Genomic DNA, 27,203 nt, shown 5'->3' with positions numbered 1-27,203 from the left:
ATTGTTATCGCCATTATCTATTTCTACTAATGATCATTGACGATTGGCTTTCTCCATTCACCACACCAATTCGAGGAAGGACAAAGCATCGTTACAGCTTCCAGGAACACCATAGCCCAATCCCAAAACGAGAACCGTAATCCGCGAAAGCGCACCCGCCGCATCATCATACATCTCATGAAACGTCATAAACGAGATCTCTCATCATACAGCCATGAACCGCTCCAACCAGAAGGACCCAGATCCAATTGACACCCAAAACTCCCGCCCCCCTCCGACGCGAACCTAATTCTCACTGCAAAGGCGTCTGCAACTGCGCCGCCCCCGGCGCCAAAGGCCAGCTCGGGTACGTCACCTGCTGCAAGCTCGCCTGGTCGAAGATCTGCCACGAGTAGTCGAACGACGGGCTCAGCGGCGGCAGGGCGAGCGAGGGGTCGCGCAGCGCCGTGGGGCTGGGCGTCGCGACCTGGCCGAGGCTGTGCTCGAGGCGCGAGACGAGCTTGTCGCGCAGGCTGGGCCGGGGCTCGTTGGTGCGGCGGAGCATTTCCAGGTGGATGCGGATGTTGGTGAGGTCTGCTCCGGTCAAGTCAGTTGGTTGTTGTTTTGGAAACGGATGGGAGGTGGGCTTCTTACCGTCTAGCTCTCCCGCCCCGCCCTCGACGGCCTGCAGCACGATCAGCGCCGCCCACGTGATCATGACGAAGTCCCAGTTGGACCAGATGGACTTGTCGTTGAGGTGCAGCCGCAGCGTCGCGCGCGCCGAGAGCAGCAGCTCGAACTGCTCGTTGGGCGTGATGCTGTTGGAGTACAGGTTGCACCCGCGCGCCGGGTGGTAGATGGACAGCACCACGAGGCGGTGCAGCACGTATTGGCGGAACACCAGGGTCCGGTCCTGTTCCGACATCGCCGCCGATGACGCCGACTCGTGGGCGCCGGGACCGGAGCCAGAGGCGTTGCTGCTGCTGAAGTCGACCAGCCACTCGTCCAGCTGCCGCGCCCAGTCACGGATCACGGCGGCGTCCACGGCGCTGAACGCGCAAGTCGCGCTCGTCGTGTCGGGCGGCGCGTCGCCCGTGAAGCAAGACCAGATGGTCGGCAGGCCGCGGCCCGTGAAGTGAGCGAGGCCCGTATGCATCATGCGCGAAAGGCGGTAGAGCTGGTCGCGCGGCGAGGTCTGCAGCGTGGGAATGGGCGCCTCGATGGGGATCATGGGGCACGACAGGTGCAGGGAGGCGTGCTCGAGGTCGACGATCTGGCAGCCGCCGAACAGGCGGCGCCACTCGCGCGACCGCTCGTCGACGTGCGGCGGGCTGTGCTCCAGGATCAGGCGGTACGCGATCGAGATCCAGATGCCCGTCTCCCTGACGTACGCCTCCGTCATCAGGCCCGCCAGGATGATGCCCAGCACCGTCTGGAACGCCCACTCCTCGGCCTCGTCCGAGTGGTCCGGCGGCCGCCCTATCTCGCTGTTGGGGATGCTGAGTTGCGCGATGGCGTTGCAGAGCACCGTGAAGTAGTGGGGTGCTAGTTCCGCCACTTCAGGCGTCCCGCGCGCGCTTGAGCAGTAGAGGATAGACGCGAGCAGGACAGGCCGCGGCGACGAGAAGGTCTGCTTGTTGGGGAGGAAGTGCAGGCGCGGCATCGTCTCGTGAAACCGTAACCAGAGTTGCTTGATGGTGTTCCGATGCCAGATGACGCCGCCGGCGCCAACCGAGGGCGGACAGGCCTTCTCCAACGCCGCCGCCGCTATCCAAAGCGCACTCAGCGCATGGTCTTCGGGCGTCTCTGCTTCGTCCTCTTCCATCTGCCCGTTTGGCGGATCCATCCCCAATAGGCTGTCTTCGGGCGCATTGAAGCCCAGGTAGTCCTCGATCATCTTAAGCCGCCGCATCACCGTCCTGTTGACCTCGGCCTGTGAGGGGTCTAGGACGCCCAGGTTGATGGGCAGACCGGCGGCATTGGCCCGCGGGACGAAGATGCAGGGAACGCCGGACCGGTGACAGCGCCGACAGGTGTTCCCATTGTCTATGCGACACTTCATCTTCTGCCTTCGACAATTGACTGTTCATATTGGGCGATGGTGAGTATGCGACACGTGACACATGGCATAAGATGCAAGGTGGGTGGACGCGTGGGCTACGATTTACTGACTGCATGCCTTGCGGGCTTTCGGCTCGGCAGACTCCTCTGACCGAGACTCATCCGTATTGTGGCTCGGCCCGGGGTGTGCACTGGCCGGAGACATGTTGTTGTTCGTCATCTTGCTGTACCCGGCGCGCGATGCCGAAGATGATGTTTGGGACAGCAATCTAGGTATGCGGCACGAAGGATTGCCCCACGTAGGAAACAGCGCGGCAGACGGTAGACTCAGCGCAGAGTTCAATTGCTGGTGTCACCCGCAGTCCGGACAATGATAAGCTCACAGGTAGGAGTAATTCTGCAATTGAAGGTGTTGATAGTGGAAACCAATCCCAATTGCTGGCCCAAGATTGCTCCGTCACTCCCAGTGAGGAGGTCCAGGCCTGGGCCGAGAGTCAGGTGAGGAACCAACCCATGAGCGGCTCCCGTCCGACATGCGGGCGTGGGTGCGCGCATGGGTGAGTGATAGCGGGAGAAAATGGCTTGCGACCTACCCCCTGGGGTAACGGGTGGTGGGGGAAGGTCACTATCAGTGGAGTCGTCCTCCCAAGCCGTCGTCCATTCTTTTACGTACGAATCGTGCTGGCGTGCCGGCCAGGAGAATCGTGAGTCGAGCGGTAAGTGGGAATCCTCTTGGCCCATCCGGGAATCGCCGGTTAAATGCCCGGGTATTGTCGCGCCCAATGCCATGAATGGATGGGCTGCATGCACAAACACACACACACCCTCGCTACCCCATGAAAATGCTTTGCTCCACCGACCCGGTCGGCTCCTTGGAGATTCAGCGAAATACCGGGCATTGCAGAACACCTGCCGTAAGATCAGCAACGATGGCATGTGAGCTGGCGATTGCGACATCCACCATTGGGGTTGCTTTTTCCAATCATGTTTTCTTCATATATTTTCTATGAGTTCCTCAAGGGCTCGTATGCCATCTTATTTTCTGCTCTTTTCCGGGGTCGTTGTTGGTCGCTGCGTCACTCCTTTGCCGTGAAGAACGACATATAAGCCTAAAGACCTTTGCGTGTGATGTCGCTCAGTGATGGCTCCTCATCACCAGGCTTGCTTGCCCGGGCGCAACAGATCGCCCGAGAGTTTGAATTCAGCAGTGAAGATGCGCGCAAGGTGACGGCACACTTCGTGGGTCATATGAGTGAGCATTTATTCCCCAGCAGACTCCGCCACTGTCAATACTAATTCGTGCAGGAACTGCTTTGGAGCAGCAAGAAAGTCTCAGCCAAATACCGTCATACGTTAGGGCAATCCCAACCGGGAAGGAGGAGGGAGTCTTCTTGGCGGTCGACCTGGGCGGAACCAATTGCCGAGTGTGCTCCGTAGAGCTGCACGGCGATGGGACATATTCGCTGGTGCAGACGAAGTGCCCGATCCCTCGCCCGCTCACCGTCAATCCGAGCTACAAGCCGCTCTTCCAGTTCATTGCGGAAAAGATCCGAGACTTCCTGAAGGACCACCCAGATGCCGACGTCAAAGACGAGGGCTCAAGCACAGCGGACGGCGCGCACCCGCCGCGCGAGGACTTTCGGAAGTTGGGCTTCACCTTCAGCTTCACCTACGAGCAGCACTCATTAGGTAAAGGCAGCGTCATGTTCTGGGACAAGGGCTGGGACATTCCCGAAGCGCTAGGTCGCGACCCCTGCGCGATGCTGCAAGAAGCCCTGGACGAGCTGCGGGTCCCCGTCCTCGTCGTCGCGCTGGCCAACGACAGCGTCGGCACCCTGCTGACGCGAGCCTACACGTCGCCGGGGAACACTGCGGGGAGGACGACGGTGGTGGGCGCCATCTTTGGCACGGGCACCAACGCCGCGTACGTCGAGCGGCTCGACAACGTCAAGCGCCTGCACGGCCGCGCTGACGACTTCCAGCACTTCCGACGCGGCGACGAGTGCATGGTCATCAACACGGAATGGGGCTGTTTCGGCGACGGCCAGGACGGCCTGCTGCCGTCGACCGAGTACGATGAGATCCTCGACGCGGATTCGCCCCACCCGCGGCACGAGACGACGGAGAAGCGCATCTCGGGGCTGTACCTGGGCGAGCTGCTGCGGCTCGTCGTCTTGCGCTTGGTCGACGAAAAGCTGCTCAGTCTGACGCTGGACCCCGAATCGCCCGTCTTTCGGAAAGAGGGGATCGAGAGCCCTCTGCTGTCCCAGATCGCGACCGACGACAGCGAGAACATGGCCGACGCTGTTGTGCACCTCGCCAATGCGTGCAGGGCGGAACAAGTGTCGGTGGAAGACGCCCGCGCCATTCAGCTGATCGCCAAAGCCATTGCGCGCCGTGCTGCACGCTTAGCCGGCGTGGCGCTTGCCGCCATTATCCTGCAATGCGACCAGTCGCGCGACTCGCAGTCAACGATTCCAGCACCGTCCCTAATGTCGTCAAAGTCATCGGACGTTGTGAGTGTGGTTGAGCACAAGCTGACGAACACGTCGAAACCTTCGAGTAGCAGCAGCAACAAAAACGGGTTTGGCGCCATGTGCCACCGCTTCCGGGTGTTTATCTACGGGTTGGCGCGGAGTCTAGGCCTGGGCTGGCTGCTAAAGCCTGCCATGGCTGCTAAGAAAAAACGGCCTGGGGCCGCCTCAACCGTCGTGGTGTCGGACGAACAACAACCACCTGGCCCGTCATCACTACAGCCAACAGATAAACAAGACAATGATGGGGTGGTCGAGGTGGGCGTGGACGGTTCCCTGATCGAGTTCTACCCAACCTTCGAACAAGACATGCGCGAAGCGGTGGGCGACGTTTTGGGTCCCGAGCACGAGAAGCGCCTGCGCATTGGCATGGCGAAAGACGGATCAGGGGTGGGAGCAGCTCTCGTGGCGCTCGCCGCCACCATGCAGAAAGAAACATCGCCAGCCAAAAGCAATTGATTCAATTTGAATAAAACCCTATAACTCCGCTTCCAAATGCATCATGTCTATATCTCATAATTCCTCATCTAGCCAGATTCCCATCCATCCATAATTCATTCATCCTTCGTTGCTGCTGATCGTCTGCTTCCTCCTCATCACGTAAGACCCGTTATGCGAGAACCCGGGTCGCCGCCGACCCGGTGACTTCTTCTCCTCCATCTCTTCCCGCGTCTTCTCCTCCTCGATCCTTTCGCGCGCTTTGTCATCCATACCCTCCCGCAGGATCTTGATCTGCTTCTTGATCTCGACCCAGAGGACCAGGTCCTCGAAGTCTTCGCCGCTGCCGCCCACGACGCCGACCCAGCCGTCGCTGAGGTCGCGCGTGTTGAAGTAGCTGCGGACCGAGGACCACGACGACGAGCGCTGCTTCATCTTGCCCTTGTCCTTCTTGTTCTTCTGCGCGATGGCCAGCAGCGCCGCCACGAAGGCCTCCTGCATGTACGCGAAGCTGAACTTGTCCGTGATGTCGGCGATGGCCGCGCACAGCTCGTCCGGAAATTCGATCTCCTCGTTGGCAGCCAGCTTGCCCTGCCAGAAGTGGCAGTACGCGACCCGCTGCGTCACGTCCGGGTCCGGGAAGTAGTACTTGCGGTCGAAGCGCGACGGCCGCTTGGCGATGCCCGGGTCCAGCCGGTCCAGGTGGTTGGTGCTGCCGACCATGAAGATGCCGTCATTGTTCTTGAGCCCGTCCACCTCGTTCAGGAAGTAGCTGCGCACGCCGTCGTCGATGAGCGAGTCCAGGTCTTCGAATACCAGGTAGCACGGCGCAAACTCGCGCGCCTTCCCGAAGATCTGCTTGATCGAGTACTCGGGCCCGCCGTACGAGGCGAGCGACCGCACGTAGAGCGTCGGCACGGGCACTTCGAGGTCGTACAGCATGTGCATGGTTGCCTTGATGGAGACAGTCTTGCCGTTGCCGGGCGGGCCGTGGTAGATGATGCCTCGCTTCCAGGGCACCTGAAGCTTCGCATAAGTGTCGCGGCTCTCGAAGAAGGAGAGGTGGTCGTCGATCAGTGCCTGCTTCATCTCGGCATCCAGGATCACGTTGTCCCACGACGCCTTCTGGATGCTCGCGTACAGCTCCTGGTTCTTCTGCCACCTTCCTTGGTCGTACACCCAGATCTCGTCGTGCAGGTCGGCGCCCCACCGACCGGCTGCGAGGAGCAGCTCACGGGCCTTGGCCTTGTCCGGGGTCAGCACGTAGTAGTTAAGCACGGATGGGTAGCCCTGCGTGCCATCGCGGCCGTCGACCAGGTAGACGAGAAAGTCCTGGCCCTGCCACTTGTACAGGTACTTGCCAAAGGAGACCGTCTCGCCCAGCCCGCCTAAAGCGCCATCGAGCCGCCGAGCAGGCGGGACGTAAATGTCCCACTGCAGAGACGCTGGGAGATTCTTGCCGCCATTCACGTCGTCCACCACCGGCTCGTAGGTCGCGAGGCCGGCGCGGGCGTAGGCCAGGAGGTTGCAGCTGTAAGCAGGGGTCACAACGAGCTCCAGGTTCGGGTAATTCTCCCTCAACGACCGGGAAATGAAGGCATCCGTATTGACACGCGGCGCATTGGTGTGTTCGAAGAATTCCTTGGTCGTGCTACCACCTCGGATATGTGGTGGTGATGGTGGTGGCGGTGGTGGTGAATGGCGACGGCTGTAGCTGGTTGCAGCCTGCGAAATGGCGGTCGACGGGCGGCTTGGGGATGTCATTGGAGCGGTGGGGGCGGCGCCCTCGTCGAGTGCCCAAGTCCTCTTTCCCGACATGATGTGGTTTGAATCGACAACGATTGGTGTTGGGTTTGACGAGAGCGTGCAGTCAATGCAATGCATTGGAATCTCGTCAAAAAGAAACTCCTTCGTCAAAAAGAAAGTTGCTTTTCCCCGGATTGAAGGGGGCGATCGAGACCGCTTCGACAAGCAAAAAGGCGGCCGGAATTTCTGTTGCCTAACCGCCGCTGGGCTGTCGATTCGCTATCATGCCGCCAGCGAAATGCGGGGGGTCAGCAATGCTCAATGCATACGCCACCAGCCTGCAACCCACCCACCCGGTGGTTCCGTTCCACGAAATGACGCTATCAGGAATGGCGGTGCGACCTTGGCCATTGGTTGAACACGGCGGTGGGCGGCACAGCTGACAGCTCATTGCCGATATTTCGATTTCTCGATGTTCATGCCTGGATGCTCAGGTGTGCAAGGGATGCATGACATAGGATGCAGGCACAACGAGACTCGGCATGGTACAGGTCTACATATATTTATTGGCCAATCCCGAGTTCCATACGGATTCAGCGCCCACTCAGTGTGTGAACTACGGGGCTAGCAGCAAAGGCCCAGAACGATTTAAAGATTGATTGCTCAGATTGACATGACAGGTGACTGCACCTGCGTCGCTTTCGTTTCAAACAACATCGATGCAGGCACAATCGACCGGGGTACCGGACATATCCTACAGTCGCTAGCAAAACCAGCGTCCTCTCTACACTCTTTAATAATTACTATTCTATAATTAGCGCTGGTTTTCAGAAGCAGGTTGACGATTTGGGCGTGCCCGTTCGTTGCAGCTAAATGCATCGGTGTCTCGCTATCTTCGGTTGGGATATTAACAGAAGCACTATACTGGACCAAGAACTTAGCTATTTATACTTGCCATCCCTGGAATCTGCACTATCTATACATAAGCAGTATCTGGACAGTCTTCTCGTGTCCTCCAGATGAAGCAGCCTGAAGCGCATTGTCGTAATCTCCACCTTGCGCGTTTATATCGGCTCCTTTGTCGAGTAGCATATGGACAATCTTCTCGTGTCCTCTGGATGAAGCAGCCTGGAGAGCATTACCGTACCATCCGCCTTGCGCGTTTACCTCGGCTCCTTTATCGAGCAGTATCTGGACAATCGCTTCGTGTCCTCTATATGAAGCAGCCTGGAGAGCATTGCCGTAGTCGCCGCCTTTCGCGTTTACCTCGGCTCCTTTAGCGAGCAGCATCTGAACAATCCTGTGTCCTTTGTATGAAGCAGCTTGGAGAGCATTGCCGTAGTGTCCACCTTGCGCGTTCACCTCGGCCCCGTGGTCAATCAGCATCTGAACAATCGCTTCGTATCCTCCAGATGAAGCAGCCTGGAGAACATTGCCGTAACGGCCGCTTTGCGCGTTCACCTCGGCTCCGTTTTCAAGCAGCATCTGGACAATCTTCTCGTGTCCTTTGTATGAAGCAGCTTGGAGAGCACTGCCATAGTGTTCGCCTTTCGCGTTCACCTCAGCTCCTTTAGCGAGCAGCATTTGCACAGTCTTCTCGTTTCCTTCAGATGAAGCAGCTTGGAGAGCATTGCTATTCCGTCCGCCTTTCGCGTTCACCTCAGCTCCTTTGGCGAGCAGCATCTGAACAATCTTCTCGTGTCCTTTATATGAAGCAGCCTGGAGAGCATTGCCGTGGTCTCCGCCTTGTGCGCTCACATCGGCTCCTTTATCGAGTAGTATCTGCACAGTCTTCTCGTGTCCCCCAAATGAAGCAGCCTGGAGAGCATTGCCGTATCGTCCGCCTTGCGCGTTCACATCCCTGCGCTTCTTGGGCAGAACTGTCACATTTTCGTTGAGTAGCTCGCTGAGAATCTTCGTCAGCCCTATGAGAGCAGCGTAATAGACTGGGCTCGGCGTTTCCCTACTCTCTAGCCTCCCCAAGTAGTTATCAATATTCCAGATATGCACCCACGTGTTAAAGGTGCCCTCTGGGTCTTGGAATAGTTGTAAGACTTTCCTTTTAGTCCTTCTTCCTAAAGTGCTGCTTGCAATATGCTCAGGCCAGTAACGAGCAGCATATTTAGCCAGGTGGTAGGAGTTTTCGTTAGAACCGGCGTCTCGCAGCTGTTTAACCTGAGGCTCAAGTAGCAAGGTCAGGCAAACCGTCGCCATGTCCATATGGGCGTCCTGTTTCCGAATATGAAATAGAGAAACATCCTCACGCTCCAGGATCCGTTCGCCCTCAAGGTATTCCTGTACGGAGAAATGGGCGATGCGGACAGTCTTTTCCCTCTTATCGAGGTCCAAATCAATCTCTATAAATCCTGGACAGATAAGTTGAAGATCGGTAAGATCTTGGAACCTACGTTCCACGTCGAACCTAGGGTTTTCACCAAGCTCGACCGCAAGGGCATCGATCAGCTCCAAGTCCGTAAGGGGTCTCATAGCACAGCACAAAACGCTTAGCATTTGCCGAGCATATTCGCGCATTTCGGGCTCGATGTTCTTCAGCATCCAGGCATAGGTGTCGTCCAGCGATCGGGGCAGGGATTGGAGTAGTTGGTTCAGAAGATGCTGATTTGCTGCGCACGCTGCCAGTGCTGTAAATTGGCATTCCACCCAGCGGAAACTAAGAGCTCGTTAGTGAAAGTAAATAAGTATCGTAAGGGTACTAACACTCCATTGGCTCGATCGGTCAGTACCTTCTCGATTCGGTCATAGTATCGCTGCCATTTCCGTAAGCGCCTATTCTCTTGTAGGTTCTTGGCAACAAAGGCGGCTATATCCTGATTCACTTTGGCATTCTTCATCTCAATGGTCTCCTCCGGCGTTGCTTCCAGTTCGTCCTGGATGTCGACTTCATCGCGGCTTGTGGCCAAGAGGTGTAGGCCTGATTCTTGCCACGCGCGCATGGCTTTAATGACCTGGAGCATCGCCTCTCGATGCTGATTCCGCGGACTTTCGTCTAGCGCATCTACTAGCATGTAAACATCCTGGAATGCTCTCACGAGCTGACGGAGGCAACCTAAAAGAGCTTCGTCTGGCGGAGTAGCATAGCGGTAGCTGTCGTGTAGGCGGGACAGATCGTTGTTATTTCCTAGCTGTGCCGATAGCTGTACAACGATGGCTCGCAGCATAGCAGAGGCGTCTTGCTTACTCTTGTCGTTGAATGTGAAGAAGAAAAAGGCAATGCCTATTCTTGGATTCGACCTGCGGTGCCGAAAGGTATACTGAATGGCAGTGGAGCATAACACGGACTTGCCGCACCCGGCGAAGCCTCTCAGCCATAGGAAAGACCGCGGGCTATGAAGCCAAGCATTGAAGGATTTGCCGTGGACGAGCCAGAGCCCAGTGTCAGGATGTTTCTTCCTGCAGGCCTCGTTGAAGTTGGTGGTGGCATCGGGAGCCTTGAGCCAACTCTGGAGCTTGGAGGAAAGTTGCGAGGACCTAACGAGCTCCAGGAGTGCCTTGGTGTTTTGGACACCATCTTGAACACGGTCAATGACCTCCTGCTGCAATATTTGTAGGGCTAGCTTGAGGCGGTCGGTGATTTCGCTAATGTCTTCGTCTAGCTTTTCCAATGTGCTCTTCCGGAATGGGTATGCCACACGGCGGGCTGTTATCTTGACTGCGGACTGGATGCTAGTCGTTGCAGTCTCTTTGAACTTGTCTGCCTCGTCCTGGAGCTCCTGTACGAATTCCTGGCACTCTTGGATCAGCGATTCAATCCTTCGAATAGAATCCGCTTCGTCGGCTCGGAACTTGCGATTTTCGCAATGATGATGCAAGCGTTCGAGGAGACCTGCAAGACTGTCGAGTCTTTTCGCAGTGTGGGCTGCGTCGGAGTATTGGGATCTTAGGGCAGTGTAGTAGTCGAAAAGCGATTGCGTCACTTGAATGCCGAGGGAGATGATCCCGACCACGCTCCCCGCTACCGACAGTGGGTCGGCCATGGTTGCGATTGCGACTTTCGAAGTGGGACTATGAAAGGGTCGAAGTGGAATCGGAGGGGGTTAAATGTCGGGAAGACTAGGTTGTCCACCGGTTTGAATAGTTTGCATTTCTTCCTACTTAGTTGCACAATAGAGGGGCATTGGTAGGATGCTGGTAGGTGGCTAAGCTAGCATTGCCACGGCAAGGTGCATACAATCGACACGTCCTGGTGGCTGTGTGCAGGACCACTGCTCGTTGCGTGGAAAGGTGCATGCATTGAACGCAACCCGATTGGCAGCGCACGCGGGAATTGGATTTTAGCAATGACAAGTGGTCGCTCAGAAAAGGCATGAGGCCAATCCGAGACAGACGAAGTGGCTTGGGCATGGGAGATGCAGAGGACAGCCCCAGAAGGCGCTTATATGCCTTGCGACCCTGCAAAACGCCTACGCAGCCACTCTGAAAGCCAATCAAGCAGGGCGAACCAGCCAGACATCGGGGGATTTGCAGATAGATCAGTATCCTGCCATGGGATAGTGGGCGAAGCTCAAAAGGGGGTGGACAGTCATTCAGAAAGCTGTCGGCGCAAGACAACAGCAAGGCATTGTAAGGGCAGATGGATGCGGCTTCTTTTGCTCGCATGTTTGGATAACGGGACGACAGGGAACACAGCCACCATCAGAAGAATGTAGTTGTAGGGAGGGCAAATGTAGCCCAACAATTTGGGAGAAATGACGAGAACTCAGGGACGATCAATGTGGGAATCCTATAGACCTCGAACTATAGCATCTGTTCAAGGGATGAAGGTGCAGCGTCAGCAGCAACTGAGCGCAAGGTTGACTCATTCTTTGGAATTTCAGAATAAACATGAGAAATGGTGGGGTTGACAGGACGAGCCCGTCCGCCGTCCAATAGCGTGAGCGCTTTCTTGGCTGATGGCTCTGAAAAGACGCTGTCAAGGCCTTGCCAAGAGTACCGTGTACAGGGATATTGCACATGAATCAGCCGGACCTAGCAGCATCGTCGACAAGGATCGAATTATCATCGTCGATCGCATCACCAAGGAGATGATCGAGGCTCTGGCGAACTACTCAAATCCTATCACTAAGGCGGATTTCCAACAGGTACGACAGGGTCCGAAGTGGGCATGGTCGATCACCAGCTCTGCGACAGTCGTCAGAGATAATGACCGTTAGTAAACCTGGCCGTTCGGGATCAGTTTCTTTTTTTCCAAGAAGGAGAGAGAATGCTAAAATGAAGAACAATAATCTCTTGATCCGTTGGCCTCAACTTCCAGGCCAGAAAGGGGACGCTCCCACATTACCACAACCGCCAAGCATCTTCCAGCATGCACGCCAGCTTGTTGCAAGAGCATGTCCGAACTTTTGGGCAGTTTCGCCACCTGTCAAAATCTTTTGATATATATATTGACCCCTCCCGATCTTATCCTCTTGCCTCGTACTAACTTTCTCAATATCACTGGCATGCAATTGCCAAGGAGTTAGGACTTAACATTGATGAGGGCACACTTAGTTACCACGATTTCGTGGCAAACCTTCTTGACAAGCCGCACGACTTTAACGACTTTGAAGCCACTGACGAGAACATGGAAGATGTCATAACGGCCGTTGCTGTTGGATGCAAAGTCGAGGTGAGTTCTTTTACCTCTTGTGCTTGGCCCTTACAGGGTCCTAGCTTGTGTTTACCAGGTCGACTAGGAGCACGTCGTGGCTTGCTGTGGCATGGCCGACGCCTGTGCTGCATACGTACACTTCTCAGAGTTGGCTACCTAGGATGTTGGCGACCTCTCGAGAACGGTGGAGGCCCCAGATGTAGATGTCGACATTATCAGCTCCGATGGGATGCTCGTGAACCATTCTCTGGACGTAACTGACGAGTTCAAGGTAACCATGTCATGGATTTACTGAGGACAAGGCCTAGGATTTATGATTTGTTGTTGATGAATTGGTTGAATAGTGAAGGGAAAAGGCTCTAAGAAGTAGATCTTGAGATATAATCATACACAGATACAGTCAAGGCACTCGACTGCCATCTTGACGGCAAGTCCCTCCCGTGCGCCATTTTCACGTCTTCCTTTAGTCCATATCGAAAGGCATCGGTCCTTCCCATTCTTGACTCGCCGACACACTACGGTCTGGCAACTTCTTAAGTCTCTTTCCCAAAGTTTGTCTGCCGTTCCTCAGATCTCAGTCGAGCTGGGTGTCGCCGGATTGGGCCGTCTTTCGACATGCCTCAACACGCATGGCAATACCTATCTGCTTCATCATCATCATCGATCTCCCTTTCCAAACTCCATTTATCAAATAGATGACAGATGATGGTCATTGAGACCTTTTGAATATCGATATGTGGGTTATCAGTCCCTAGTAGGCTCCGGTCTGGAACTACGTGGGTAGTCAGAAATGGCAGGTACTGACTCCCCAAAGGCTTGATTCCTAGGGCCCCAAGTGAAGGGCTCAACAGCCAAGGCTTCTGACAACCAGTGTTCCCTTTACGGTCAACGATGCCATAGGTCTGAGGGTGTGGATGTTCACCAGGCCGTCTCCAACGTGCGCCGCGATAACTAACGCGTACGCGAACTTATACGCGAACTCGAACTTGTGCGTGTACTCGAACTCGAACTTATGCGGGTACTCGAACTTAGGCACAGACTCGAGGTATTAGAGCAACTTGCCGCGGCGTCGTCGGCTCCTATGTCTCGTCTCGCCGCGACCGACGTCATTGTCCACGGCGCTTGGCGCTGGTTCGTGGAGTGGTTTGTGCGCCGCCCTGCCGCTGATGCCTCTGCTGATGCCATTACTGATCTTGCCGCCGCTATCGCCATTGGCGATGCCCCCGCCGATGCCCCTGCTGATGCCCTCGCTGGCCGCCGCTTCGAGAAGAAGGCCATAACTCGTATCAACCGAATTGGCAAGAAAAGGGATGTTGGGGGTGTTGTACAAGAAGTCCAGGCAAGAAAGGGGAAGCTCGCCGCGTATAATATAGGACATAGTGAGAACAAGAACAAGAGAGGGAGCGAGGCGGGCCTCTTTTTATAAGATGCACTGAGTTATCGGAGAAAGCCAGAAAGCTGCTATAAGGTTATTTCAGCTGACTCAATTTCAATTGGTATCAATTGTGTACGTCGATGTTCAAAGTTATATTTGATCATAAGGTTTGGTCTCTGTTGGGTTGACAGCTTGACATTGAACCGAAAAAGAAAGAAAGATAAAAGGGCCACAACCCGCTGACAGCTCTGTTTAAGTTTTCTCTTGATATTTTCATCGAGGCCTGAGGGTCCACGTAGCTCTGGAACGCTGTATTATGAAGAGATATAAGTCTTGATCTCTAATAGGGCCTCAGTTTGAACCTTTGGGACGCTGCGACCGACGATCGATGACCGACGGCGCTGGCCTCGGGAGGCTTTGCTCATATATTCTGGACATCATTGGCCTCTTTTTCCGCGCTTCCATTTGGTCAGGCAACAAGGAGCTCGAACTGTGAGGTTGCGGTCGTTAGCTTGGATCCTGGTTAAGTATATACAGCTGAGAGTAGTCGGGGACGGAAAAAACCAATCCGACAAACCTTTTCAGTTCATTTTATGCAATACGACTTCTTAATGATTGTTGGATGTTGTAAAGTAGGACGAAAAAATCACGAGTAGGCGAGGGGCAGAATAATAGGTGTGTGATGTCAAGCTTTTCAAAAGGACTGAAGTGTGTTTGGGTTGAAGCCATGGCTTGTTGGAAGGTTAATTGGAGGCGTACTGGCGTGGCGTACTTTTTATTACGGTAACTGTGCTGTGCCTAGAACCCTCGTGGCACATGTGCACAGAAATATCGTGAGCAACCGGTTCTAAGCAGATCGATTCATGTCGTCTGTTACCGTCTCCAGGTCTTCGGTTGTTTAGAGATTCAACTTGCTAAGGTCCAGCACCACATTCAAAACCCGAAATCCGACGTACTTGTTGATTGCTACGTTCATTCTGGTGATAGGAGCGGAGAACTGCTTGTTGGCTTCCTTAATCGCTCGTATGGTCGAGTTTGTGGTATCTCTGATATGGTATCTCTGATAAGCTATCAGGAGCCTCGGAGTCGTCTCCATCTTGATATGCCTTTCTGGCGTGTATACCTTTATGTGGCAGTTTGTCCTTGTTGTTGGTTATATATTTCTCTCTCGTGTTGACGATCAAGGTCGTAGCTCTTTCACAGCATATATCTATTCCAATTCAGAGGATTGTTCCGAAGTAATGCTGATGATGTACGTTATTGATCACTTCCAAGTCATAAAGACTGAACGATTGGTGAAAGGCAAGCAGAATCGATTTATACTCTAAGAATATGAAATGCTCAGCTCGAGAGAGAAAGCGTCTCTTGAACCACCCTACAGATTAATCCCCCTTTTTCGCGATTCCCGATCAAAAACCGACTCTTTCTATATATATGGAGTAAGAGCGATCAGTGTATGAAATGCAACCACCATTAAACTTCCCTTCAAATGCCAGAACAAATGAAAAACTCATGATAGGTGAGAACATGCGATCTTTTTCCTCCACTTCTAATCTGTACAAGAAAAACCACCAAATCAAGCGGAAAGGGGCAGCGAAAGAGGCCGGTGATTGAGGTGCTCATCGAGGCACAATACTTTTATCCGTTGTTGCTGAGCCACAGAGAGAGAGAACCCCTGTCGCTGCCCTGTATCAGTATCAAATCCACCAAATGAAACGCAGACAAGTGTTATCGCGGTTGTTTAGACACCCATGAAGGAGTGAATTGGTGTCAAGATCTGGTCGCTGCGCTTAGGCCGAAGAGAAGGTGGGGATGGCGACGTTGCCAACCGAGATGGTGGAGAAGTTGAAGCCCGAGACGGTGATGGCGGTGGGCAGGGTGACGGTCTGGCCGGCGACGGTGATGGCCTGGCCGGCGGTGAAGGTCTGAGTCTGGCCGGCGACCATGGCGAACATGGCGGCGAAGCAAGCGATCATGTTGAAGCTCTGCATTTTGAAGGTGGGGGTTGATTCCTAAGAAGGAAGTGGAGTTGTTTTGTTGGTGAAGAGAGAGAGTAAGAACTCTGAAGTAGTTGATTGAGTAGTGGTTGTTGGTGGTGAGTGAAGATGAGAGTGTGTTGAAGATGTTGTAGTTGATGTTGTAGAAGGCTGAAGATGCTGCTGATGATGAAAAGAAAGTGTGCTCTATCCGGGAGAATGCCCCTATACTTATACAGATTCCCTTCACACCAAACCGTGCTCCATGCCCTACAGAACCTTCATGGCTGGAGCAAAACTTCGCCCCTAGTAGCCGTGAAGTTGCTCTGTTCGCACGTGAAGCTGGTGAGGAGCCGTTACTTTTCCCGAGCCTGTGGTTGCGCATCGTCATCCTGACAAACCCAGAACCAAGGAGAACAGGCAAAGAAGGAATGTCCGGCTTACGCGAACCACCTGTCACGGATCTCCCGTTGGCGCTAAACAAGACCAAAATAAGCTTACTTCCACTAAGTAGATCCTCTGTCTTCTTCCCAGCAACGGGCGCTCAGGGGGCTAGTTTGCCCCCAGACCGATTAAGCGCGCACTTGTCGGTCTTCCGGGGCAACGTTTAGACTGCTAATTTCCATCAAGCACCGCTGGATGCCAGCCACCACTGCTCCTCGCCCCTTTGCCTCTTGCAATTCGAAACGGCGCACGTGGAAAACACGGACGCCGCATGCTCAAACAAGGGTCCATGGCCCTGCTTATTACTCCCTGGGATTTATTGCTTGCCCATATTTACAGGGTCCAGTGCTGCCCAAACATTATCCGAAGCGCTGTCCACTTCCGGCACGCTCTTTCCGGTGTGGGTTTCTCAAGAATCCCATAGCTGACACTAGATCTTGCGTAGAAGATGTGGCTTCAAAACTCGATCATCTCGAGCTTGTGCCTGTGCCGAACTCATTACCGCCTCAGGCCACTAAGCCAATCCTACACGGCCTGTTCTGGTGAAGGTTCCCTAATCTCTCTTACTCATCAAACCATGTGAGGTGCTAATTTGACCATGACCGTAGCCGCGATGATTGAAATTGCAACATGAGACTTTGACGCAGCAACCTAGATCTATTTCAGGTCTTCCCCTTCGAGCTTTCTTCTGCCCGTTCTATTTTGGACTCATGCTTCCGTCATTATCCTTTTCAAACCCACTTTTGGCCAGTGAGTCTCTTTTATTCTCAAGATCTGAATATGAAACCGAGATCCCGGGTAAGAAGGGGACTGCATCATTACACATGCCATTCTATTACGGATACGCAACCCTAGACACCACCTTCCCCACCCCCATACCCTCTCTCAAGATGCTCCCTCATTCTTATCCGCGAATTTCGCCGCCGCGGGCGCAAAGTCCTTCAAGAACGACCAGTGACTCCCCTCGGCCCACCCCTTAGCCTTCCAGTCATTCGCCGGCGCCGGGAAGACGTCCACGACGCCCAGGAGCGTGGCGTCGTGCGCGAAGACGAAGAAGACGTTGTCCATGGCGTCGGGGATCTGGACCTCGCGCATCGAGGCGAGCGACGCGGCGCGGTCCTCGTCGATGTCGCCCACGTCGACGAAGGGCTCGTCGGTGGCGTGGCGGCCGCGGCTCGTCTGCAGCGCGCCGAAGAGCCGCGCGCCCGGGCAGAACGACAGCGGCGCGGGCGCCCGGTACCGGCCCTGGTCGGCGTCGGGCGGCAGCGGCCGGTGCGGCGACGGCCGGATCTCGCCGCCGTGGTGGCACACGTCGCCGCCCATCATGATGAAGGTGTCGTCCTCCTCGCCGGCGCCGTGCGTCGTCCGCGCCAGGGCCGAGAGGTGGCCCGCCGTGTGGCCGGGCGTGTCGAGCAGGTAGAACGACCCGTCGCCGAAGAAGTCGTGGGCGCGCAACCCGCCGATCTTCAGGTTGGCGGCGGGGCCGGGCTCGAAGTTGATCTCACGGAGGGTTCGGTCGCTATGGAATAGCAAGGTCGCTTGTTAGCGGGAAAGGGACATTTCTCTCACATGCTTGGGGCCGTCTCCACTCAGCAAATAGCAGGCGGTTCATGTTTGCGAGGTATGACTCACACAAAGTACGCCTCGCATACCGGCGAGTTGGGGTTGGTAGGGTACCCGGGGCAGTATGCCTTAGTAAATCCTTGACCGACAACGATTTCGGTCGTGTTGGGGAATGTGTTGGGGTTGCCGATGTGGTCCAGATGCTGGTGACTAGAGTCGACTAAGGTGAGCTCGAAGGTCGTCCAACCCAAATCCCGCACCCGGCTGAAGGGATGACTCACCTCCAGATGATGCTGCTGACTTCCGACGGAGCGACGCCGTGGTCCTGTAGCACCTGCGCGACGTCTTTCTCGACCTTGAAGTGCTCGCGCATGCCATACTCGTCCATCATTTTGTTGTAGACGGGCGCGAAGGAATCAAAGTCCTTTGGCGCGCCCAGGTCGAACAAGACTTTGCGGCCCGACGCGACGTTCTCCACGAGCAGACACCACGTAGGACAAGGCTCGAGCGTCTCGAAACCCTCGACGGGGTTCTTGAAGAACATAGCCGCCGGCATGTTGCCGAGCCGCATCGTGGAGTCGATGATGGACACCTTGGCCGTCGCGCCAGCGGGGATGTTCCATTTTACCCCACCCATAATGGTGAGCTGTTGCAGCGACGAGAGATTTATTGATAGGGAGTATCGAAAAGGTGTCTGTCAAAGATTGGCCTGTAGGTGACGGAGTGAACGGGTTTATTCGAAGGGAATCTTGTACGAGGGGCGCAGGATTTATAATCCCACGTTGCACTTGGATAAAACTGGGGCTTTGGGGGCTGCGGAGGTGAGAAAGGCGGTCTTGATTTGCCAGGAGCCGAGCGGCCGAGAATGTCTCTCCGGCGATAACGGGCTTATGGCGGGAAAGTGTTAGGCCAGACCGACTTCTCCCTATCAGTTACCCCAGTCAGGCGGTTTTCAGATGCGTGTTGCCGGACCCGACGGGTAGATTGTTTGCCAGATTGGGTGTGTGGCATTTCTCCAATTGCATCGTGCCACCCTGACAGTCCTTCGTATTGACAAGACTGGCCCTTTGGTAAGTGCGTTCTTTCTTCACCGCTATGAAGCTCACATAAGCCTGTGCGACTGTTCATGTACCGGAATCCTCGGCTCCGGCAACCCAGTGAGCTTCCACCGTCTCCGAGCTCATGTGGTTGGTAGGCAGTTAGGAACAGGAAGGGGTTGGAGTTAACATAAAGGTATATTGACGCCTATATGCCCAGTCTCTGGCCAGTATGTGTACGGGTGGTTTCGACGGCATCGTTCTCAGCATCGTTGTCGATCTGGTTGGTAGAGGGTAAGCAAGTGCCGGCGGTGCGGGGCATTGGTGTTAAAGGGATTCAAGGACCAGATGTTAGTCCTCAAAAGCGCCAAAGCAGAGAGGCTTGGCGATCCGAGATCTATCGTGGTGGGTACCGCGCCTCGACTCTCCCTGTCATAAAATGGGAACGTCTATCATTGGCGTGTCTTTTGATGAACCTGCGTCGGATTGAGACATCGGTAGGGTTTGCCTTGGCCTTAGTAGCGATTGTGCTCAACTGCCGGACAGAAATTCATTGAGACGTCTCCCATGTGGTGTAAGTTACGGCGATAGCCACCTAAACAACCCCCACCTGTACCACCTAGAAAACGGGAACGTCGGATCTACACTGCAACAACCAAAAGCCGGGACGCTACACAGATGAGAGTAGTAATACATGACACATTCTGATCAAGATGAGCGAGTCATTTGCAAATACCACCCCATCTCAATCAATTGAGTAAGATCACACCTTGAGAAACAATGATACGGTAAAAGAGTGTTACCTGCGATCCATAATGTCTACCCACTGAAAAAACCCAGGGTCCAGGCTGTTGGGATTCTTTGATCCCCTAATCGTCAATCGGGAATTAATTACAGACGCCCCGGAAACTCCTGCTAGCGAGGTTGTACCTTACATGACCCCCCACCGGAATGAACCCTCCCCTAGCAAGTGTGCGAATGCGATACCAGTCAATAGCGTGTGCTAGATAGCACCAGGACGAAAAGAGAAAGCAGGCATGGAAGCAAGTAAGCCATGCAATCGCTGGGCGCATGTTGTCTCGCCGGCGCCGCGTATCGCAGCGTCGTCGTGCTCCAAATCTCGTTCCCGCTCATCTGGTGCTCCAAGCCCCGGATGTACTGCCGTATCGCCGACGAGTCTCTCTTCGCCACGACCGTCTTTTCCACGGCCTTGTGCTCGTCCTCCCAGTCACGGCAGCGCTGCGTGAGTATGCGCTTTGCGTCCTCGACCGACAGGAGCGACCTCCTCCGTTCGAGCTTCTTGTTTTTACCTGGGCCGCCGAGTAGATAATGAAGCAACAATAGCAAATGAGACAGGAGTGGTTGCAGAAGGTGGGAAAGCGAAGAAGAAGGATCCTGAACCGCGACCTGGGTTTCCTCGCACAGGATGGCCACGCTGGACCGGAGCACGGCGCCCTCTTCCTGGGACTTTTGGGATTGCCGCACCTCCTTGTCGTAGCTCCACACGTCGTTCATGACCGAGACGTGGCGGAACCAGATGCGGTCCAGCGGCTCGACTAGAGCCAGGTCCTCGGCCGACATGACGAGTCCCATCGCGAATCGTCCCAAAGCCGTTACCAGTCTGTTTCATGTTCAGCCTAGATCGAAAGGGGGCATGGGAAGGAGGTGCCCATATAGTTACTTACGACGCTCCGACGTCACGACCTCGCCACTCGAGGTACTCTTCCATCCCCATCTTCTTCAGTCGTTCCTTCTCCGTCTGCGCCGCCATGAAATCGGCCATGGGCTCAACCACTTCTCCGGCCAGCCTAGAATCGAGTGCCCGCATCTCGGCCCAGATATCGTAAGACATCCATTCCACGGCCACCGAGCGATCTGGCAGAATATCCCCCTTCATGAGCGCCATAACCTTCTTGTTGTATAGTCGGCCATCTTCTAGGGACATGTGGTCGAGGAGGTCTGCGTCATGTTAACATCTTCTGGGGGTGAAGATAGAGCATCAGGGATGGGGCGCTCGCAGTGACTTACCATCGACTAAGAACAGCAAAGCGATCAAACGACACGCGACACCGATTCGGTCATCTAGCGCTTCGGGGTAGTTGTAGCACATACAGCTGGTGAAATCGGATCCCAAGAAACCTTTCTGTGACTTGCTGTTCGGGAAGGGCCAATTCTCCAAGAAGTAGGAGTTTACTTCATCATTGACCTCCTTCACACGACTATGGCAGACGGGAGTGAGCCGCGTAGCTTCGACAGCCGTATACCATGATGGCAGATTCTTAGACGCAGAGCCCCAAGAGAGACCATTTCTAAAGGAACTGAGTAGTTCTTTAGACCGCCCCGAGAAGGAAGACAAGACACTGCCGATAATGGATACCGGTAGCATGACGACGATTCTTGATTCTCTTAGTCTGTGTATTTGATCTAGGAAATGTATTTATAAGTTTTATTTTCTGCTGGGGTGACAGCTTGACATTGGACTAGGAAGAAAACAAAGAAACAAAGACTGCTGTGGATGACAATAGGGGTTTCGAGGCTAGTGACAAGACGCAATCGATTCAGTAAATAGCTATACTACTACATTTTCCACGGCCGTAGGGCACTGTAAATGGGAAGCAGTTATATATCATTATCCCGGTGCCATGAAACGGGACGCCTGCTGGTTTCCGAGAGCGGACTGTGAAAGCCGGCGAGAGAAGCTGGATGTCGCCCCATTACATCGACAGTGGCATTCAGCCCAGTGCGATACTACCCTCAGCCCCTGGGCACGCCGCATGGGACTACCTAGTAGTTGACGCGTACCGGTCAATGATAGCGAACCACGCCGCACCAGCCAGCTTGGAGAGGGTGCGAGGTTGGTGGCCAACTCGACACCGTAGGTGTGATCGGTGTCAGCATCCGAGACACAGCATGGCGATAGGAACGAGATGTTGGCTGTGACTGTGCCAATGACGATGAAGGATGAAGGATCATGGCCAGTCATGGTTGGAAATAGAAACCTATGAGATTGAGGAGAACAGAGCCCGTCAGCGTAGGCAGATTCTGCTCTCCATCACCAATGTTGGAGGGTTACATTTGTGAGTTTGCTATATCCCATGGAACATCCCTTTATCTTGATGCCTAGTCCTTTCAGTAACACGACCAGAACAGGCAAGGCGGGCTACAAGCAGTACGGAGCGCGAGTACTGCTAGCGGCCTCATTTGGAACGACTGGGGCTCTCCTAAAACGCGAGTCACAATGAAGCTGGGGAAACCTTGCACATCATGCTCCAGAACTCTAAGATCGGCTACGATTGAGCTGCACGTGTCAACCATGATTTCGGGTCGTCCAAATGGCGGGTGACAAGGCTTCATGAGCTCCGTCTCTTCAGAAAGAGGGGGGGGTGGAGGGCTCCTTGTGATAGAGCACGATCGGGGGTGATTGGAAGGAAGAGATTGGTTGGTTCGCCTTGGAGTCTGAAGATGAACTTGGCTGGTTCCTCTATCGCATGATTGGAGGGTTGCAACGCAAGGCTGGGTTATCACGTTGGTCAGATTGCGTTGTTGGTCAGCCTGTTGTGTTGGCTCAGCACTTTCTATGGCGAAGTTGTTCCGTTTCTTTAAGTAGATGGAAGGATTCTAAGACCCAGAGGACAGCCTGGTATACCCTCCAATGATTATCAGCTTGAAGCCAAGTCGATTCGGAGCTCTTTCTAGTTCTGGGACATCGCCATGCCAATTGTCGATATCCAAATTGTTTGGATGTTGCACGTGTTTGGTGGTCCATCTCCATGTGGTAGGCAACTACGCTAGCTAGTGCCCGTTGCCAGCCACGATTGGCCGACATTGGCGACTTTAGCCCCCCTAATTTTACCCCTCCAAAACCCTGGCCAATCAACCAACTCCCGAGCTGCAGATAACAAAAGCTGTCGTCAATTGTTTTCTCTCTTGTCAATCTCTCCTCTTACTATTCCGTGGTAGCGACTCTCAATTTTATTCATCATGTCAACAATACCCAATTTTACGACTATACCACCTGAGGTCCGCCTCATGATATATAAATGCGTTCTCTCCTCGTCGATGCGAAAAGCCAATTCGTTCTTTCAGAAACCTGCCTACGATCTGGTTTTCCGGGGCACGTCGCCGTTCACCAGGAGTTTTTACGAGCATGATAGCGACTATTCCAGTGAGGAGGAACCCAGTGAGAACGAAACCGATGAGCAGATCGAATGCCGTACGAAGAAGCAGAAAAGCCGGTGGGCGCTGCTGCACGTCTGCAAACTCGTCCGGCAGGAGGTGTTAGCCCAGATCGTCCACCGGTTCCGGGATTTCACCGTCGCGGACATGCGGGCCTGGGCGGCGTGCGTCGGCGAGACGCGCGTCGCGGCCATGCGGCGGTGGACATTGGAAGCTGTCATCGACTGTCACGACTCCTATGACGCCGATCCCGGCGAGGCGGACTTCTTCGAAAGCGAGAGCGAGGGTGATGGCGAAGAATCTAGCGCAGACGAGGACGAGGACGACGATGACGAAGACAGTCCTCGCTTCCACAACTTGTTCCACATTGTCGGCCTCGAGATCGATCTGAATCGGCTCGGCCCCGACCACATTGGGAAACCCTATGAGGAGAGCGACAGCTACGAGGAGCCCGTCTACAGATTGACGGCGGACCATGGCTATTTTGCCGGTTGTTTCGGGTGCTGCCTGGACTCGTCGACCAACGAGGTTCACCGCTCCGTGGGGCACCGGCTTTTGCAGGGAAGAAGGCAGCCCGCGGTGATAAGTGGGGAGCTCCTCTGCTCTATGCTTGATGGCCTTTCGCAAGGCGCAGGCAACAATAGCAAGCGACGCCGGCTAGACTGGCGAATGTTCGAAAATAGATTAACCATGGGGCGCTTTAGATGCTAACCTTTGGCCAAGCTAGGCCTTCGCAGGCGGATGCTCTTCTTTCCAGCTAGGACTACTTTGTCACTTTCCTAACATAACGACGTCTTTCCTGCAAGTAGATTGCCGGAGTGAAACCCCCATGCATAGATAGATGCCCCAACGGACAATCCCTCCGAGTAAATCCTCCGAAGAAATGGCTCACAACTCTTGGCTTCTCATAGGTGGAAAGGCACGATGGGACAAGAAGTCTGCAGGAGAGGGGAGTCTATTAATGTACTTTTTACATAACCAACAGTGTTCAGTCTCACATTGGCGTCGCACATGGCCGAACTGCTGACGCAGGCTCAGACAAAAGGCTAGTCCCTAATCAACGACGATCTTCTTGTTCATGACTATTGCGACGCACAATGGAGAGAAACAGTAGTGAGAAGAGATGCATTGAAGAGAGAAAGGACTGAGCTTGCAGCCCAATCCTCCAGCTATATATACATGTGGCTGTACCACAAGACCTCAAGAGAATTCTGTATAAGCCCAAGTTCACCACGGCAGTACCTCAGGAGGACCCCGACCCAGCCTGGGACGGAGAGTACTCCGAGGGCGACGATGATTCCTTCTCCAGTTCATCCTCCTCATATTCCTCTGCGGCATCACCGCGGCTCTCCGTAGTCGGCTTCTTGATTGCCCCCGGGCCATGCATGGTGTCGATGAATTCATAACCCCACTGGTCCTCGAGCTCGTAGACGGGAGCGTCGGCCGTAAGGAAGCGACCGCTGACCGCGTCGAACAGCCAAGCGGCGACGTGCTCCATCGAGTCTCCGGGCGCGATTCCGTACTGCTCCTGCAGAAGCGTGGGCTTCTTCCCACCACACCAGAACTCCGCAAACTTGGCACCAAGCTTCTCATCAGCCACCAGCTCAACTTCCTCCCGCCACTGGTGTAAGTTGACAATCAACTCGTCGTGATCCTCGTCGTCGGTGACCGGCTTGCGCGGCTGCTTCTTCAAGTTGTCATGCTCGGGGTCGTACATGATGACTTGGTATCCCTGAACGCGGGTGTCTCGGGCTGGAGTCTTACGGAGGGCGAGCCCCAGACCGTGGCACACGCAGCGGTCACTCTAGTACTTCGCGCGCGTCACGGTCTGGCCGCTCTGCTCGTAGAGTTTCTCGTACTCTTTGGCCGGGTCGGTCCTAAGGGTTGGCGTTAGTCAGTAACATGGCAGTAATCCAACAGCGTGAAGCCGTTCATTTAGGAGGATAGCAGGCGTGGATCCACTTACCAGTAGTTCATCATCCCGATGACCATGTCGCGGCCTTGCTTGTTGATCATCTCGAGGGCGTAGTCGAAGAACTCGCCAATGGTCCCCATGCGCTCAGACAGCGTGCCAGTGGCCAGGTAGTGACCCTTACGGTCATCTTCGTTCATGAAGCCGACAGGGGGCATGAACACGGCAAACTTGCTCTCACCCGGGCAGTATTTGGCAATGTAGCACCAGCATAGGAAGAGCTTGACATCTTGCGGGTACGTCAACATGTCAGGAATGCCTGGAATGTCCTCAATCGTGATAGGGCCTTCCATGGGGAAAGAGCCAGCAGTGGCTCGAAGCTGCCAGGCAATGTGGGTTTCTGCGAGCCAAGCTCGCTCTTGTTCGTTGAAGTACTGGGGCATCCAGGCAACAGCAGAGAGATCTGTGCTACCTTGGGTATCGGCGGTAGCACTGTCCTGAAACATCTTGGCGATGATTTAGAAGTGGGAGATCGATAATCAAATTTGAGAGTTGAGAAGTTGTGAGGTAGGGTTGTGAGAGTGGTGGGATGGCAACTCAACAGAGGGGAAACAATTCGGAACTTGTAAAGAAAAGACAAAGAAAAGAGAGGGCTTAGGATTGAGCACAACCTTGAAAATTAGAAAAGATCAAATTGAATTAAGAGTTTAACAGTTATATAGAAGAATAAGCCAGGCAAAAAGAAAACCTGAGGCAGGCAAAAATAAAACCTGAGCCAGGGCAAAGAAATTGAAGTTTTAGTCGAGCACACTGCTACAAAAACAAAATTGAACGCGCAAAGCTCACATTCACCTGAGCTTCATATCCTATGTTAGTACACTGAACATTCACAAATTCTACATTCGACACATTCGACTTTGACCACAGCTCACAACTCGCAATTCAAGGGTTTATCACGCGAACGGAGCCCGCTATGGATGACGTTTTCTGCCTGTCCTTTGCTTGTTAAAGCCTCTCCCATGTTCAACCCCAAAGAATGTCTGAAAGTCTTTTGAAATTCCCTCAAGCTGTGCTTTATATTCCAATACCAGACCGCCAACACACGCAGGCACCTGCAAACTGTGACTGTATGGTTGGGTGAGGTTGCTGTAAAACATCATGATTCAAAGGAATACTCTTGCCATCTCCCTTTCCAATTTGCTAATGGTTTCAATACCTAAAAATCACTTGACATCCGGCCATTCATCTGTCGAGGCACCCCCGATAATGAACGTGGCCTCCAGAAAACGTAAGTCCATCATGGCTACTGCTACCTGTCATTTCAATATCTAATGCTCGTCGACCAGATGTTCAAATCAGACCGTAACAGCTCCCTTTTGTGTGTTGGTTTGCTCGAGCTTGGCTTGTAGTAATCAAATCATACATAGACATTGAACATTCGCTTGTCGTCATTGGTACCCCTTCATCCTATATAGCACGCTGGGGCAAGCGGAAATTGTTAGGATAGCAGAAACAGTTTTCAGAAGTCAGCCGTGTGCGAAGGAGACAATACAGAAACTTCCCTTAATAAACTCAGAACCATTACCAGAGACAACCTAAATATCCCCATTCGAACAGCGAAAGAACACCTCGTGGCCAAGGGAAAGTATGAAGTGCGCAAAGAAGGTCGGGGAGCTGGTGATTCGGACGTATGCAGTTATGGGGAATGTGGAAGCATCCCATGAGAGTCGACTATCTGGAGACTTGGCTAAAGGTGATGAGGTGATCTACAGGACAAGCAATATGTAAAGTTGTGGCCGAGGGGGATGGGGGTCTCAATAGTTGCAATAGATGCTCATGAGAACATATCAGGGATACGAGGCGAAATTTAAAAGGATGAAGCATTAAAATAAAAATTGACAAAAAGAATAAAAAATGACAGAGTACGTATGGCAGCTCAAGTTGTCTCAATCCTGGCTTGGACGCGACTCGAACTTAGGGCCCCTCATTGTCATCATCACTACCAAGTTTGCCATACCCTAACATCTGGCCATATGGTACGGAAAGAGATGCCAATACAGACTCACTACCACTCGACCAGTTGGATCTGATCGCCCTGTCTACGCTTGCTGAAATGTTCTGCAATTAGGCCCTATGAGGTAGGTAGGTAGTTAGGTAGGTACGTAAGTACGGTGTCTGTAATGCCTACAGTGGTGCCTAGCTGTAGGTGGTTATGGGGGGTGATTGTTGGCTAGACAGATAGTTCGTACCACAGCTACTCGGGTTGGCCACAAATACGCGTCCCATGCAACTCACTGCAGCGGCTGCTTGGTTGGGTCCTTCTCGTTCTTGGGAGTTCCCTATAGACTAAGCTG

General features: G+C 54.0%; 12 protein-coding genes across 12 annotated transcripts; 4 read left to right on the top strand and 8 right to left on the bottom strand.

The window, feature by feature from the left end:
- Positions 1–292: 292 nt before the first annotated feature.
- PG998_000175 (uncharacterized protein) lies at positions 293–2,041 on the bottom strand (the record flags this gene model as incomplete). Its single annotated transcript, XM_066866993.1, has 1 exon — positions 293–2,041. One exon carries the CDS (start codon positions 2,039–2,041, stop codon positions 293–295), a length of 1,749 nt encoding a protein of 582 aa, XP_066735408.1.
- A 1,127-nt stretch (positions 2,042–3,168) lies between these two features.
- Positions 3,169–5,033, top strand: PG998_000174 (uncharacterized protein; the record flags this gene model as incomplete). The annotated part of the gene is made up of 2 exons (XM_066866992.1): positions 3,169–3,292; positions 3,346–5,033. 2 exons carry the CDS (start codon positions 3,169–3,171, stop codon positions 5,031–5,033), a joined length of 1,812 nt encoding a protein of 603 aa, XP_066735407.1.
- A 99-nt stretch (positions 5,034–5,132) lies between these two features.
- PG998_000173 (uncharacterized protein) lies at positions 5,133–6,830 on the bottom strand (the record flags this gene model as incomplete). Its single annotated transcript, XM_066866991.1, has 1 exon — positions 5,133–6,830. The coding sequence occupies one exon, from the start codon at positions 6,828–6,830 to the stop codon at positions 5,133–5,135; it is 1,698 nt and encodes a 565-aa protein (XP_066735406.1).
- Positions 6,831–7,730: 900 nt separating this feature from the next.
- Positions 7,731–10,753, bottom strand: PG998_000172 (uncharacterized protein; the record flags this gene model as incomplete). The annotated part of the gene is made up of 2 exons (XM_066866990.1): positions 7,731–9,429; positions 9,477–10,753. The coding sequence occupies 2 exons, from the start codon at positions 10,751–10,753 to the stop codon at positions 7,731–7,733; spliced, it is 2,976 nt and encodes a 991-aa protein (XP_066735405.1).
- An 854-nt stretch (positions 10,754–11,607) lies between these two features.
- Positions 11,608–12,451, top strand: PG998_000171 (uncharacterized protein; the record flags this gene model as incomplete). Its single annotated transcript, XM_066866989.1, has 4 exons — positions 11,608–11,632; positions 11,694–11,857; positions 12,232–12,384; positions 12,443–12,451. The coding sequence occupies 4 exons, from the start codon at positions 11,608–11,610 to the stop codon at positions 12,449–12,451; spliced, it is 351 nt and encodes a 116-aa protein (XP_066735404.1).
- A 927-nt stretch (positions 12,452–13,378) lies between these two features.
- PG998_000170 (uncharacterized protein) lies at positions 13,379–14,237 on the top strand (the record flags this gene model as incomplete). Its single annotated transcript, XM_066866988.1, has 2 exons — positions 13,379–13,685; positions 14,089–14,237. The coding sequence occupies 2 exons, from the start codon at positions 13,379–13,381 to the stop codon at positions 14,235–14,237; spliced, it is 456 nt and encodes a 151-aa protein (XP_066735403.1).
- Positions 14,238–15,531: 1,294 nt separating this feature from the next.
- On the bottom strand, positions 15,532–15,732 carry PG998_000169 (uncharacterized protein; the record flags this gene model as incomplete). Its single annotated transcript, XM_066866987.1, has 1 exon — positions 15,532–15,732. One exon carries the CDS (start codon positions 15,730–15,732, stop codon positions 15,532–15,534), a length of 201 nt encoding a protein of 66 aa, XP_066735402.1.
- Positions 15,733–17,046: 1,314 nt separating this feature from the next.
- Positions 17,047–18,361, bottom strand: PG998_000168 (uncharacterized protein; the record flags this gene model as incomplete). The annotated part of the gene is made up of 3 exons (XM_066866986.1): positions 17,047–17,680; positions 17,794–17,934; positions 18,006–18,361. The coding sequence occupies 3 exons, from the start codon at positions 18,359–18,361 to the stop codon at positions 17,047–17,049; spliced, it is 1,131 nt and encodes a 376-aa protein (XP_066735401.1).
- Positions 18,362–19,751: 1,390 nt separating this feature from the next.
- PG998_000167 (Aristolochene synthase) lies at positions 19,752–21,344 on the bottom strand (the record flags this gene model as incomplete). The annotated part of the gene is made up of 4 exons (XM_066866985.1): positions 19,752–20,382; positions 20,447–20,720; positions 20,790–20,980; positions 21,340–21,344. The coding sequence occupies 4 exons, from the start codon at positions 21,342–21,344 to the stop codon at positions 19,752–19,754; spliced, it is 1,101 nt and encodes a 366-aa protein (XP_066735400.1).
- A 1,398-nt stretch (positions 21,345–22,742) lies between these two features.
- On the top strand, positions 22,743–23,648 carry PG998_000166 (uncharacterized protein; the record flags this gene model as incomplete). The annotated part of the gene is made up of 1 exon (XM_066866984.1): positions 22,743–23,648. The coding sequence occupies one exon, from the start codon at positions 22,743–22,745 to the stop codon at positions 23,646–23,648; it is 906 nt and encodes a 301-aa protein (XP_066735399.1).
- Positions 23,649–24,180: 532 nt separating this feature from the next.
- PG998_000165 (uncharacterized protein) lies at positions 24,181–24,654 on the bottom strand (the record flags this gene model as incomplete). The annotated part of the gene is made up of 1 exon (XM_066866983.1): positions 24,181–24,654. The coding sequence occupies one exon, from the start codon at positions 24,652–24,654 to the stop codon at positions 24,181–24,183; it is 474 nt and encodes a 157-aa protein (XP_066735398.1).
- Positions 24,655–24,741: 87 nt separating this feature from the next.
- On the bottom strand, positions 24,742–25,355 carry PG998_000164 (uncharacterized protein; the record flags this gene model as incomplete). The annotated part of the gene is made up of 2 exons (XM_066866982.1): positions 24,742–24,814; positions 24,904–25,355. The coding sequence occupies 2 exons, from the start codon at positions 25,353–25,355 to the stop codon at positions 24,742–24,744; spliced, it is 525 nt and encodes a 174-aa protein (XP_066735397.1).
- Positions 25,356–27,203: the final 1,848 nt, after the last annotated feature.

The sequence above is a fragment of the Apiospora kogelbergensis genome (assembly GCF_038363985.1).
Source record: "Apiospora kogelbergensis strain CBS 113332 chromosome Unknown utg000001l_segment0_segment0, whole genome shotgun sequence".
Classification (NCBI taxonomy): Eukaryota; Fungi; Ascomycota; class Sordariomycetes; order Amphisphaeriales; family Apiosporaceae; genus Apiospora; species Apiospora kogelbergensis.
Note: the sequence above shows the minus strand (reverse complement) of the source record. Positions and strands in the feature narration are given on the sequence as shown.